Genomic DNA, 14,897 nt, shown 5'->3' with positions numbered 1-14,897 from the left:
AGGAAATATTTCAACAAATAAAATCATCATCCTTGTAATCCACCCGAGAACCATTTACTTGTCACTATCAAATATATTTGTAACTCTTGACAACTCACCCTAGAATCATCCAGCGCTAAAAGAAAACATGGAAAAAAGATTATCACGCTGGTATGTAACTCAGCATATACTTGGTGAGCACCTGCTCTGGACAGAGAACCATGAGGAGGTGTGAGGAGGACCCCCTGACCTTGGAAAGTCCCCGCTGGAAGTGGGCGCCGGAAACAATTGTAGGAAGCGCTTGTCACTAGAGTTAACCTGTCCTCTGAAGAGCAGGGTCATGCACTTACGATAAGCATGCTAACGAAGGTTTAAAGAAGAGCTCTGAAAGCTAGAGCCACCTTGGCAGGATGAGGAGGGTAAAAGGCTGTGGGGCCCTTCCTCCTGTCTGCTGCAGACACTCCCTCAAAGCTCTCGTGCTGAAATCCACAGTCAGTTCGGAGCCTGCCTGCCCCCAAGGCCTAGCTGGCTGCAAGTCAGAGGTGGACGTGGGTCCATCTGCCCAGACAGCCAAATGGCCACAGGGCCCAATCCACAGTAAAACCAAGCCCGAGGCCAGCGGCTCCTGTGAAGACAGTGCTTCTCAGCCCCGGTGCCCTAGTGGCACAGACAGAGCCGAGCACATGTGGATGCTGCAATTTCACAGGGGCCTTTGCGAGGCGGAAAGCCATGGGTGGCTCCCAGCAGCAGGATCCCTCTGGCAGGCTGTCCCAACTCACAAACCCAGGACAGAGTGGGTTTGTCTGCTAGGCTCACCAGGCTTAGAACAAGAGAGCCTGGGATCACACAGCCATTCTGAAATCCACCAGGGGCTAGAAACCAAACCCCCACCCCAAAATACAGTTCAACCCAAAAGGGAATTTATGAGTTTTCATTTAGTAAGTAAGTTATGCCACTAGCCAAGATGCTTCCAAATACTCTTCCTCACTCATCAAAACAATGGTTGAACTTCAGGCTGACAAGCCCTACGTGTTATTAATCAGGATTTTGCTTACATCCAAACACCAGTCAGAAGCCAAGCTGGCAGTGAACGCTGGAGCCACACTCTGTGGAGAGCTTCAGATGTGGCATGAGGAAGCCTCCTGGTGCCTGTTTCCGCACTCTGCAAACGCCAGAGAGCTGCTCTCCTCACGCACTGAGGGTTTATTTTTAACTGTGTTCTGACATTTACTGTTAACGTGGAGAAGCAGGGACGGCAAAGTGGTTATTGCCGCTACCGAACACGCTCTTTAAGAAACAAAGATGATGCAATTGGATCTATTTTCAGCTTTCCAATCTTATAATTTAGTCAAGTTATCAAGTCCAACCCGCCAACTGGATCCACCTCCTGCGCCACCCCCAATGCACCATACCCTCCCTGGACTGGAACCTACAGTGAGTGCCACCTGAGACACCGGTCCTGCCCAGTGCTGCCATATGTAATGGCTGCGGTACAGTCTCCTTCTGTGCCCAGACTCCTCTCTGTGGGGACTCATGCCCAGGACAGGGGTAGGCCCTCGGCCAGCACCTCTGGCCTGCCCTGTGCAGGCTGAGCACTGGCACTGCCCAACTTGAGAACACAGGTGGGCACCCAGCTCGCAGGCAAAGGGGGTACGTACAGCAATGTAACCAGTGTCTAGAAGATGGCACTGGGGTGTCTTCAGGAAGGGCACGACACTGGCGCCCAGTGCTACCTGAAAGGTGACAACCCGAGAAAGGCTCCAGGTCTCAGATCACTAAGTAAGACATGCCCTCTGTAAGAGCAGAGCGTGGACTTTGAGAAACAGCTGTGTTCACCTACAAACGACTACCACGGCAGTCTGACAGCATTTAGGATAAACACACTGACAGATGTCAGATCACTGAGACAAAGGAGGCACGTGCTTGCGCCTGTGACAGAGCTTTGCTGGTGCTCCACATCTGCTGAAGGATGTGCTCTCGTCCCACCCGGGGGAACTGAATGGACTCTAAAGACACAGGCACAGGAAGGGGTTCTGAGCAAAGAGTGACCTGCTGCGTGAAGAACAGAAAACGGAGCAGCAGAGTGGTTAGAATGGGCTGGTCTGGGGGTTTAATCTGAAGGTAGCATCAACATCACTTGCTGATGAACTGGGTTGCTGAGTGAGAGAAGAAGGTTCCATGTTTCCATGAGGGTCCCCTTGAGTGATGATAAAGGGCTTGGTCCCTGTGGCCCTCTACTGCTGCAGCCCTCCTCTCAGAGCTCAGAAGCTTCCAACTTGAGATTAGACAGTGAGCTTCTATGATGAAAAAAGATGCTGAGCTGCTGTGTGCACTGTTGCTGGGTTCTGAGAGGGAAGGTGAAAAAAGATGGTAGGCTGAGCCTATGATGTGCGTGCACCATGATTCCACACATGAGGGTAACGGGCTCTGGCACCACAACCAAGCATGAAGGGGGACTGTAAGGTATACCTAAGGCTCCTCTCCTCTACAGGAGTTGGTTTACCACCTACTGATTCCACAGTAACTTCTGAGCAAAAATGCTCTGTTAGCTACACGTTCTACAGACATCATACTAATACACGTAGAACTACACAAATGACCTGGTTAGCTGGGGCCCAGGAAAAGGGACTAAATAACTCGTTTTTTATGTCAAAGGCTCTGCAAGGGCTGCACCCAAGGCGTGGACAGCTGCACCACGTGGTCCTCCGGGACCCTGAGCCAGAAGCTTCTCTGTGAGAAATGCTGAGGCAGGTTTCGAAGCCCACAGCTAAGGGAGTAGTGTTCCTAGTGACACCTCCGCAAGGTGGCCTCAGCTGCCCCTCAGCACCTCCCTGTGTCCAGTGGGCCACAGCTGGGGGGGGGGGGGCGGGGAGCAGCAAGGCCTGGGCTGCGCCTTCACACTTGACCCATGTGAGGGTGAGCATGGGCAGCCATGTTCCCTCTGTGTTGGCCCGGCCCCCACGGCCAATCAACATGGGTGCTATGGAAACCACCGACCCAGATACTGAACCGAATTCCTTGTCAATTAAAGCTCAGGCACCCAGTCACGTGGCCTGAGACACTTTGAGCTCGGAGTGGAAAAGCAGAGCTGCCAGCGCTCCTGTCCCAGAGGAGCTGCTGGTGCACAGGACTAGGAGTGGGGCGTCGCAGTGGCGACAGGAGGGCCCTGCTGACCACGACAATGGTGACTGCCAAGGGAACAGGAGGCAGTTTTATAGAACTACAAGCTCATCAGACAACATTGGGCTGAGAAGGCTGCAGAGGAAGCTACGCAACCAACCACGGTCCTTGAAGCAAAAACGTAGCGTTCTCACACAGGAGGAGAACAGTGGCCGTGCTGCCCCGCCTCTGCACTTTAGCATGGTTCTTCCTGATGGGCTGTGGTTCCAGGGCTCCCTGTACTCATCTCTTGTAAACAGACAGGCAGAACACTGGGAGAAGGTCCCGCCTACCTTTCCCCTGGTTGGGGGGCACAAGCAGCCTCACTTCCCAAGAAGTCCCCACCCCCACAGTCCAGCCACTGCTCAGGAGGCAACCAGGCAGCAATAGGGGCTGAGGGGTTCCTGTTAGCTAAGTGAAAGGAGAACGGAATCTGGCTCAAGATCTTGTGTTAATCAGAAGAAAAACTAAACACATAAAACGTTCCTGATGGTAAACGGTTTCAGTTCCTGGGTTTCTCTAGGACAGACTGAGGACCTGGTATCACTACACACAGCAGAACCTCCCCAACTCCTCAGCACCTTCCCATCATGTTAGGTTCTGTCTGGCTAGAAGGTGCTCAGGACTCTGTGGCCACAGAGGCTCAGGTCACACCGAGCTCCTGAGGGGGGATGACAGGCTTGTTAAGCCACACACACACAAGGTGACACTGTCACCGCTGCCCCGCAGCACCCTCCTGCCTGTGTGCCCCTCCACCAGGCATGCGGGGCAAGCATAACTGACCTCATCGTAGCGGTACATCAGTTTCAGCCCTCGGCAGGACTTCTGCTTCTCCACATGGCGCAGTGCACACTCCAGGCAGAACACGACGTTCTCATTCTCCTGTACGACCTGATGGAGGAGAAGGAGCCCTGTGGTTCAGAAAGTGACTCCAAATGATACGATGTGGGAGAATGGGCATTGAAGGGTGATCCCAGGCACAGGGGCCTGAAGTGAGGGGAAGAAGGAGGAAGGGGCTGCCAGGCATTGAAACAAAAAACTTTACTTATTGACTAAAGAAACAAACCGTAACAAACGGTCTGGAACAGGGTCAACTAGGAAAATCAGTAACTGAAAACGTTTCCCCATCTTCGTCTTAACTAGACCTTGCCCCTTCGGGTACAGGTTCCTGTGAGAGGTTCTAGTCACCATTTGTGTATGACCTTTTGAGTTCTAAGGGCTTCTATGATTTTTTTTATTGCTCTAAAACAACGCAGGTGAGAGCTGCAAGAATGGGTGGGACTAAGAAGGGGGCAAGACGTGAGCACACACCCGGGGTTCTCCAGCCGGGACTCCAACGACTGCATCCACACTCATCCTGAAGCCTCTACCTCACCAGACTCTCAATCCTCCTCAACCAGACAGTCCCCAGCAGCCCCCATATCCCTGGGACGCCACCCACAGAACCACTAGGTGCTGTATGAAAGCACCTTCCTGTCACCTGCCAGAGACACCACAAGCGGTGAAGACAGGAGGTCTGATCTGTCCCCGACCCTCAGCATGGGGACATCTGGGTCTGAGGGTGAGGGAAGGAAGAGTCGTCTGACTGCCTTGTAGGAGCCCGGCCCCTCACCCTGCCCCTGGGGCTAGCCTGAAATAATAAAAACAAAAATTGTGTTTTAACAAACAAGATACAAGTGGTTCATGGGCTCTTTCCAGAAAGGATTTAGGAAAAAACAGAACTCCAGACCTGGGTTCCTGTCCTCAACATGTCAAAGCAAAGAACACAGAACACACTGTTAAGAAAGGTTGTGACAGACATACCACCTTCTAAAGACATTTGGGGTTGAGGGCAGACTTGGTGATCCAAGTAACGAAAGTAAAACGCTGGGATTCACTTGTCACTTTAGGATATGCATTTTACGAACATTCAGACTAGTAGGAAATAATGCCTGGTGAAAGGCGACCACTCCAGGAAAAGCCCCCACTTCAATGCCCTGGGCCCCTGGGGGATTAGGGCCGTCCACACACGAGGATGTTTGTCACAGCACACTCCCCAAGTACGCAAAAGCTCTAATGTGAAAAGTATGATCCAGAATTATGCAGCTTTTATGAGGAATGTTAACAAAACATTTTTTAAGACCTGTGGAAATGCCTGTTTTTTCGAAAGTATACAATGTAGCCTGGTTCTCAAGTGACATCTTTTAGAAAAGACCAGACAGAAAGCATACACAACAGAAGGTGAGATTCGTTTTTAATGGTTTTCTGACCTTTCTAACATTATACAAAGAGCATCCAACTCAATGAGGGGTGACAGTACCGTCCCTCCTCTCTGTAGGCAGGTGGGTGTGCACTGGGGCCTGGAGGAGGGAGGAATCACACAGTGCTCCCAAGTGTCGCTGGGAGGCTGCACAAAGCCAGGCGGACCTGGTCTCTGTCCCGGCCCACCACTCACAAAGCAGAGCAAACGTAGGGAGGCTCTGTGACACTCGGGGCTTTGGCTACTTCATCTAAACCACGAGGCTAGCGCAATTCCTGACACAGTCTGCTTCAGGAAAGAGAACTGCATGCATGGAGCAGCGGAAGGTGGCACTGGAGGTGGCAAGGCCAGACCACGGGGCTGTGTGCCAGGCTATGGGGGCATGTCACCACTGGCTGCTCAGTGTTGGGCGGGAGCATCCTAACCAGAGCACAACATAAGGCAGCTACCCTACAGAGAGGGTATAACACAGACCGAAAACACCAGTCCAGTCAGCAAGTCAACAGTGCTTTTCTGACCCTGTGGTCTGGCATGGATGATCAAAAACCTATGCGGTAACAGGTCTCCTAGCAGACACTGGGCCAGGCAAAGAGCCAAGAGGAGAAAAGCGTGGCGAGGGAGGCTAGGCCCCTTGGAAAAGTGGGAGGCAGGGAGAGAAGAGGAATGGAGCTTTAGCCGGCTGAATGGGATTTGCCTGAAAACCCCCCAAGCAGCTGTGAGCAGAGATTGGAAGGCTGGAAACAGGAGAAGGTAGCTTAGGAGAAAGGCTAGTTTAAAATACAGATTCCAAAGTTTTCAGTGGCAATACGATTGGTTACATAGCTGAATAGAAAGTGAAACACAGGAGAAAAGAGCAAAGGGCAGAAATGCCAGGATGTGTCATGGGGGCAGGTGGAGGGGGAGGAGCGCCCAGGCTGCAGACAGCAGGGACGGCCTTGGGGCAGGGTACCTGCTTCACCACAGGAGGGCAGCTCAACAAGGGGACCGAAGAGAGAAGCAGAGTGCGTGAAGATAAGGTGTGGGAAAGACCCAGGCAGGAGGACAGTTATGCAGGAAAGGAGAGACACTGAGCAGGAACCCTCAGTGGCAGCAGGGTAGGGTAGGGTAAGCTGGGGCGGCTCCTTCTGGGAGCCTTCACATGGAAGAGGCATGGTGGTGAGGAGACCCCCGCAGCCATGCCTGGGTAGATGAGGGCACAACTCTGCCAAGGCTGAAGAACCTGCCTGAGGTCTGGCAGTAGGTTATGGAGGTGGGACATAAACACTTGAGTTTCCTCATACTGAAAAAGCCTAAAGGCCTCCCATAAAGGCGGGGCCCATGTAGCTGAGGTGAGCCGCCCATATCCCCCGGGAGCTGGGCCAGCACTCACCATGGAAAGGTAGCATAAGTGTTGGCAGATCTGACACCGCCTCTCCGACGTCTCCAACTGCAGCCATTTTCGAGGCTTTTTCTTCCCATCCGCCACCGTGCTGCTGCTGTCGTGGCTGCCATAGCGGGCGGAGGAGTGGAGGCCGGCCTCGAACAGCTGCCTCCGCTGCCGCAGCTCCGTATCCCTGGCCAGACAGAAGGGCCGGGGCATTAGGCAGTTGTGCCCACAGCGCCGGCACAACACAGCAGCCTGGCTGGGCCTCTCGTCTCCAGAAGGGACCTGTCAGCATCCCTAGGCCAACTCCTCCCTCCAAGCATGCCCCTCTCCCTGCAGGAAGGAGCAGCAAGACCTACTGGAACTGGGAGCCTAGCTCTCCTTCCCAAGGTCCCCTGGGAACACATGTCCTTGGTCCAAAGGTTAGACAACGGCCCCCTCTCCACCCTCCCCCGGCCAAGCTACTATGATGACTTCCCCTTCCCTACGGCTAACACATCGTTAAAGCTAAGTAATAGGTCTTCCTTTCACTCCAAGCCAAAGACTGATTTAACAAACTATTTGTCAGTCTGATCAAAGGTTCGATCAACACGAGTTGAAACCCACATGCTGTCCATCAGCACTACCAGGATCTCCCCTTGGAAGGCTAAATGACGGGAAAAGAGAAAAGGGTTACACAGGAAGCCAGCAAAGTCACACTTGTCTTCAGTTTCTGTGTCAACCTGAGTGAGTTCCGAGGATGCCTGTGGGATGAAAGGTGGGCTGCAGCCTTGGGAGTCCGGTGACCGGCCACATGGGTGCTGAGGTGCAGCTCCTGAAGCAAATGGCCCACCACTACAGACACACACACACACACACACTTGGCAGAGCACTGAGGGGTGGGCACGGTGGGTCGCCCTTTACCTCCTGCTGGAACCAAGGGCACAGAGCCAGGCCCTCGAAGCCAGGGACACTATTTCCGCTGTGTGAAGAGGCCCTGTGGGGGCTGAGAGCTCACCTCTACTCGCGCTCACACAGCGCTAACCTCAGCACCATGCACCTTGCACCAGCACCTCAGGAAACTGACTCCAAACATCAAGCGAGAGGTGAGAAGGGAAACACAGACGTACCACACCCAGTCTCCAGTCGCCAGTTGTCCCTGAATCAAGTTATTTAGTTCAAATAAAAATCCCAGTTGCTGTGAAGTCGATTCCAACTCATGGCGGCGCCATGCGTGTCAGAGTAGAACTGCACTCCACAGGGTTTTTAAGGCTGGTTTTTCAGAAGTTGACCGCTAGGCCTTTTTTCTGAAGCACCTCTGGGTGGCCTCAAACTTCGAACCTTGTTCAGTTAGCAGCTGAGCCACCCCGGAATCCCAAAAGTCTTCAGCCACCTGGAACACCACCAAGTGGGCCCTGCAGTTCTGAGTGGCCTGGCGGCAGGAGGTGGGGGATTTCTCACCAAAGACCACCACTACCTGCCCCTGCACCTCTGGGGAGCCCCAGGGGTCTCCCAGGGCCCAGAGTCTGTGTTACCTGAGCTCATCAAGAAGGGCCGAGATGGTGCTGAGAGTGGGACCGTTCTCCTTCTTTGCTTCTGCCTGGGCGATCTGGTAGAGAAGCTTCTCCATGGAGAATGGCTTCGCTATATGGCGGCGCTTCATTTCCTGAAAGAGGCAGCACCTTCCATTGTTAGGGCAGGTTTCCATGGCTTGATGGCTGTGAAGGTTTTTCTTTATAGAGTGGGGACATCTCTGAAGTTTCAAATTTTGGGGTACATCAGGACGTGGAACAATTGCGAACTGTACAGTGACCATGGTGGCCTGTGGGAGAGACTGGGGTCTCAGCAATACCCACAGGACAGTCCTGCCGGCAGTAAGGCAGGTGGGCTGCAGGGTAAAGTCGCCAGGATTTTATACGTCCATGTGTTTCAAGTGTCTACCTTCAGGACCTTCAGTGCAGTGTTCCGACACAGAAGTGGACTGTCTACCTGTCCTGCACGTTACCCTGGTCACCCACAGATCAATGACACACTTCCAAAATTCTCCAGGATACGAACAAAGCCCTAACAATTTCCCTTTTCCAGAAAATACCTTCAGGTTGTAAAGGCACAGTCTGAGATAAAATACATTACCCGAAAACAAAGCCAGCCACGGGTGTGTGTTTATGTCCCATGCAGGCACACAGACGGGGAGAAGCAGCCTTACCTTGGCAGTTTCAAAGCCCATGCTTGTCCACTGGGTGGTAGCGAAGTGCACGGTCTCAGAGACGCTGTAGCCACAGCACACTTTGGACACAAAGGACCCCGGGAAGCAGACCACGAACTGGCCACTCTGCTGCACGGTCCGGTGCACCTTGATGCCTTCACGACACAGCACCTCCGGTGAGATCTGGGAGCATAGTGGCAGGTGTGGGGGTGCGCCCCTCCTGCATCTGACCTCTCTCCCCTGCAGGCTGTTGGCCCCTCCATCGCCCCTTTGACCACTGCCCCACACGACCTAGCGGGGCAGAGACACAGCCTCGCCACTTCCTGTACCCTGTCTCCTAGGAGGACATTAGAAACCTAAGAACAGGCCAGCGCTCAAGGAGACAGCGTATTTTTTTCTCCTTTAGAAATTAAAAATACTAATTCCAAAGAACAACAAGAGAGTTCTAAATCGACACTAGCCTGAGAATGACAGCTGACTCACGAGGGGCAGGGCCCAAGTGCAGCCACAGGGGGGCCAGGCTGAATGTGCCTCCCTCACGGGGTCCTTCTGTCACCTTGACTCACTGCCAGAGTTGGGAACAGGACAAATGCATGCCCAAGAGGGCTGCTGGCTACACGCCGGAGCCAGGGGGAGCCGCCGGGTGGAGCCCCAAAGAGACAGGAACTCTGAGCTCAGCAGGTCAGGACACACCCCCAGGCAAAAAAGCCTCCCAGGAACTCAACATCACCCTGACTTTCGGAAAACGGGGTAAGATGCCTTTGTACTCACTTCCTTAATATCAAGAGTTCCTTACCCACTGCCCGGGAAACTAAGGTGCCCCCAACAAAGCCAGTCAGACCGCCATACTGAGCCCAGGGTTGCCACCCTGACACCCACACACATCTGAATCCAGAGTGGAATGGTGTGAGCACGAGCCTGACACCGGTGCCACCCGATATTTGTTCAGTGTGGTCCTTGGACAAGAGGACACAGGACACATTCAGACTGGGACCCCGGAGGGTTATTTTGCTTTGTCTTCTCTGCCCTTCCAAGGCAGGTCAGTGAAGAGAGAGGCTTTGTAAGCCAGCCTGAGCCAGGCCATGACCCCTCACTGCTGGTGCAGGGCAGGCGGCGTACCATGACGTTGCTCTCCAGCATCTCCAGCCCGGGCGTGCCGTTGGCCTGCAGCAGCGTGTGCACCACGTCCTCCAGCTTGTTCTCCTCCGAAGCAGGAATGCAATACCTGGGGGTGTGGAAATGCCTGGTCACAGAGGCCCCTGAGCAAGAGGGACTGAGCAGCCCTGTTCCCCCAAGGTGAACGTGCCCACTTTTTCTGGGCCTTTTCCCCACCTCTTCTACCTTCCCCAGCCCCTCCCACTCTAAGAGTGAAGGGTGGGTGAAGGCACAGACACATGGCTTCAGTGTCACCCAAAGGACAGGAGGAAAAGGGTCCATCATGAGGACCCACGAAAGTGAGCACCTTTGGTGATTTCAAGCAGCACCCCTGGGTCCCCTGCATCCCACTTCACAGGCAACACCATCCACTCCCCAAGGGCCTTGCTGCCATTTCCGCCAGCTTGCAGCCAAATCGCAGCCCCACGACTGATTAAAAATGCTCATCTTTTGTATATATCTGATCTACATGTGAGCCAAAAAGCCTTCAAACCAGAAACAGATGTTAGCAGCCCCCACAATTCAGAACCAGACCCGGCTGCAGACTCAGTCAGTTCTGAGCGTGCTGAGGCTGCATCTCAGCTCCCAGCCAGATCCTGGTTGGCACTTTATACAGAAGGCATCACAGACCCTCAGAATGGGGCAGGAGGACCAGGACAGAGTGCTCTTCATGGGAGGCCCCCACGGTGCCCCAGTCAGGGCAACCTCATGAGGCCTTGACCAGCCCAGGAAAGGATCCCTTAGTCTTCAAAACAAGGAAAAGCCAAAAAGGAATCAAGCATGTGCACTGCTTCATACCAGCTCTGGCCAACAACACCCCTAGTGTCCCCAGGGAGGGAGGCAGTGGGCCACTGTGAAATGCTGAGGGGGTGGGCAGACCTCAGAGACACCGGCTGCTGGTCCACCAAGGCACCTCTGTGCACAAGGACCCCACCCCTTCAACCCCGGGCACTGAGGAGATGGCACTAGACACAGGAGACAAACATAAGAGGGCCTGCAGAGGACAAGCTCAGCCCAGCAAAAGCCAGAGGGTGGGTGGTAGGGCTCCTGGGGCTCACAGGGGTGGGAAGCAGAGCTCATGAGGCCTCAGGGACCAGCACCTGGACCCTCTGGCTAGAGCTGAAGGAGCCTGAAGGGAAGCTGGGAGATGAAAAAGCTACACTCACAAGGGTGGGTGGAGTTTTTGCTTATGTCCTCTTAATCTGTCTCCCAAGAGGGACCACCTGGGATGCAAGTACTATCCACAGCGGGGGAAACCCGGGGACTACGAAGCAGTCCTGAGACAAGGCAGGGACTGGAGGCTAGGCCCATGCCTCCAGGCTTTTCCTGGGCTCAGCATGCTGTCTATGGACAAAGGGCCAACTCCTGAGCAGGTGACACAGAGGGGAGCCTTCTGTCCCAGAGCAGATGACAGGACTGTGAGGCCATGGGCCCCAGCAGGAGAGGGGAAGTACTCTGGGGAGTCACTGTGCCCAATGCCTCTGGCACTCCCAGCAGCTTCTCCTCCTGCTCTCACTCTCAGTTCCAAAGGAGACATCAGTCTACTCTCCAGTGGCCGGCTGGGCAGGCAGCCTGCCCTCCGCTGCACTCGGGTGTCTGTTGAGACAGTTTTGCTTTGAGGCCAAACCCTGGTGCCAGTTGCTGAGTGGAAGGAGTAGCCAATCACCACACTGAAGTTAATTTTTTAAATCTTTAAGTTACTTCAATGCCAGCATATTCTGTTACTGATTTGTGATTTAAATACAGAGTCTCTAACCTAAATCGCATGTTTTAAGAAAAGCCACACACCATAAACTTCTCTGATCATATCCCGACCTCCTTTTTATTCCCTTCAATGAGGTGCCAGGGATTTTTCTTCAAAAGGCCCACAGAATCTCACATTTCACTGTCTCTGACTCAGCATTCGAGCAAGAAAATCAACCAGCATGACCCATGCTGTCACTATAGTATTTTCCTTCGTCACCTTGGGGGTACATGTCATATAACATGCACTTTTTCAGATTAAGAGGCTAAGGATCTCCAGACCCCAAGTCTACACCCACAGACTGCCCGGTCCTGCCCCAGTGCCTCCCATACAGAAATGGCCCTAATGGTACAGAGACTCCTGGGAGAAAGTAGCTCTTCACCCTGACAGGAAACATCCCTGTGGTCCACTCTCTGTCTACCTGGTCTACCCATCCTGCACCTCGAGACCACTGTCAGTCTCAGCTCCCACTACCTGTCAACAGACACTTGCGACCTCACCCCCAAAGACCAGCTGCACAAAGTTCAAGACCATCTTCCTCGGTATACGGACCCTTCAGGTGGTTTTCTTCATGTACTGCCCATTTTTCAATATGACTGCTCACTATAACTTGGCTTAGAAGCAAGGCAAGTTCTAATTAAGAGACGGCTGGAGACACTGGCTCCTTGGAGGAAGAAGTTTGGTTCTAAGAGTTCGTTTATTTTAATAACTAATGCTTAATCACCCCATTAGAACAATAAACACAGTTACCAGGGGATGAAGGCAATGCCGGTAGACTCTCAGACTACAAGACATCTGATTACTGGCAGTAAATTCCCATCTGCCACTATAAACAAAGACACAGAGAGCCCAGCCCACTGCGTAGGACTTGTTACGGTGGAGACAGAGAGGGGTTACAGGCAGATAGCCACCCAGAATGCATAGCCGCCCAACACATAAACTTGTGCAGAATAAACGACATGTACCTCTCGGCACAGCAGGAACTAGATCTCTGAGGCAGAACCGTAGGTTCCTTATTATCAGCTTTCTTGTCCCCTCTTGCCTTCTAGTCCTTGCCCCTGGGCTGGTATGCCCATTTGGTCTCATTTTGTTTTATGAGACTATCTAATCTCTGGCTGAAGTGTGGACCTCAGGAGTGACTTCATTACCGAGCTGTAAGAGTGTCTGGGGGTATTAGCCAACTTTTTCTGGCAATGCTACTACTGTTTCTTATCTTTAATATGAAAAGGACTCGTTGAATCAACACCAAAAAAGATAAGTACTCCAGAAGAAATAACAAAGATCGTTCAATAAAGAATTTGGCCTTGCTTAAAGGACGGATTAGTTGTTCCTTTAAAATCTCTCTCTACTGGCACCTGCAAACGTCAAGCATATTCATGATGACACCATTGCTGCTCCTGTCAGCATAAATAAATGCTATACTGAACACAGACGCCCGGATAAGCATGATCATTTTTCTGTAAGAGCCTTGGCCAAAGGCCAGGGTATGGCCTGCACAGTAAAGAATTTGGCCTTGCCTAAGGAGAAGGTCTGACCTTTCCCTGGGCTTTGGGGAGGTGATCTCTGAGCCCTTGGAATGTTATGTTTGATAGATGAGTATCCGTTTGCCTTGGGGCCTTGAGTCATATTGAAGAGTCTAACGATGTGACTTAAGGTGGGGGCTTTAGGTCACGAGCCATTAGCAACCTGGAGCCTGAGATCAACCATATGGGCAATCAACAGATCAATCAATCATACCTACATAATGGAGCCCCAATAAAACCTCCGAAAACTGAGGCTCTAGTGAGCTTCCCTGGTTGGCAATACTCTGCGCACTGTGACACGGTGATTCCAGGAGAGTAGCGTATCCCGACTCCATGGGGAAAGGACAACAAAAGTCTTGTGTTTGGTATTTCTCCTGAGTGTGCCCTACCCACTGACTGGTGTTTGTCTGTAATAAACCTGAACCATGACTGTAACAGTTTGCAGGGAGTTCTGGGAGTCCTAGTGAATTACTGAACATGAGGGTGATCTGGGGGACCCTCCTGAACTTGCACTCGGTATCGGAAGTGAGGGTGTTGCTGGTCCAAGTCTATGCAAAGACACAACCAAGTAATTCACAAAAGGAGTATAAACAGCTAAAAAGCATATGAAAAGATGCTCACCCTTGCCGGTCATCAGAGCAAATTAAAATAATCTCTAACACCTCGAATACCCACAAAAAACCCAGTGCCGTCGAGCTGAATACAGAGGTAGGAAATTCCAAGCTGCAACGGTGCACAGGAGCCAGGAGCAAAGCATGAGAGCGGCCGTGTGTACTCACCAAATGCAATCAGCACCAGTGTGTAAGTAGTCAATATATGGAAGGTGATTTTGGTCTCGAGACCAGCATGAGGTAGAAAAGACCATGCCAATATTTAGCCAGGGAATAGTCACTCCTAAAACATAAAAGGGAAAATGTTACTTTACAGGATTTCAATGACGTATTACAGTAACAGCAATTAAAAATCCCTTCTCTCTCCTGAAACAAGAGAAAACAACAGAAGTCAACAAACAGGACTCATTGAGAAGATGGGATCTGCTCTTTCCTGCTAGTTATACAGAAATTAAACTAAGAACATGGGCACTGTCTGAAAACAGTAGTAAAGAACATCTTAATTCATGAGAAGTAAGTTGGGCCCACAGAGCCCTGGTGGCGAAGTGGTTCAGCACTAAGCTGCTAACTGAAAGGTCAGTAGATTGAACCCATCAGCCACTCTGCAGGAGAAAAATGTGGCCGTCTGCTTCCGTGAAGATTACAGCCTTGGAAACCGTACGGGGCAGTTCTACTCTGTCCTGTAACAGTTGGCATGAGATGGAATCAACTTGAGAGCAACGGGTTTGGTTTTTTGGGGTTTAAGTTGGGACCAAAAAATAGGAGTATGATGATGGTGTTAACGCTGAACCTCAATACTGAGAACTGAGGTACCAAACTTAAGCTCCTCTTTGTGCTTGAAATTAAGCACCTCTGTTCAGAGTTGCCTTGAGCAATTGCTGCCAACTAGGGTAAGGCTGGTCGCAGGGTTCCCGGCTTGGGTCAAAACTGTTTTCCCAG

At 52.2% G+C, this 14,897-nt stretch overlaps 1 protein-coding gene across 4 annotated transcripts in view; it reads right to left on the bottom strand.

The window, feature by feature from the left end:
- JARID2 (jumonji and AT-rich interaction domain containing 2) overlaps positions 1-14,897 on the bottom strand; it is a 317,022-nt gene that overhangs the window by 1,480 nt on the left and 300,645 nt on the right. For all 4 annotated transcript variants that reach the window (XM_049884288.1, XM_049884305.1, XM_049884315.1 and 1 more), the window contains 6 exons: positions 14,127-14,241; positions 10,045-10,150; positions 8,926-9,108; positions 8,255-8,385; positions 6,747-6,930; positions 3,922-4,029 (listed from right to left, as the gene is read on the bottom strand). In XM_049884288.1, coding sequence (XP_049740245.1) covers positions 3,922-4,029; positions 6,747-6,930; positions 8,255-8,385; positions 8,926-9,108; positions 10,045-10,150; positions 14,127-14,241 — 827 coding nt within the window. The remainder of the gene's footprint in view (positions 1-3,921; positions 4,030-6,746; positions 6,931-8,254; positions 8,386-8,925; positions 9,109-10,044; positions 10,151-14,126; positions 14,242-14,897) is intronic.

Source organism: Elephas maximus, chromosome 1 (genome assembly GCF_024166365.1).
Source record: "Elephas maximus indicus isolate mEleMax1 chromosome 1, mEleMax1 primary haplotype, whole genome shotgun sequence".
Lineage (NCBI taxonomy): Eukaryota > Metazoa > Chordata > Mammalia > Proboscidea > Elephantidae > Elephas > Elephas maximus.
The sequence above is the reverse complement of the archived record's forward strand: the minus strand, read 5'-3'. Positions and strand labels throughout refer to the sequence as shown.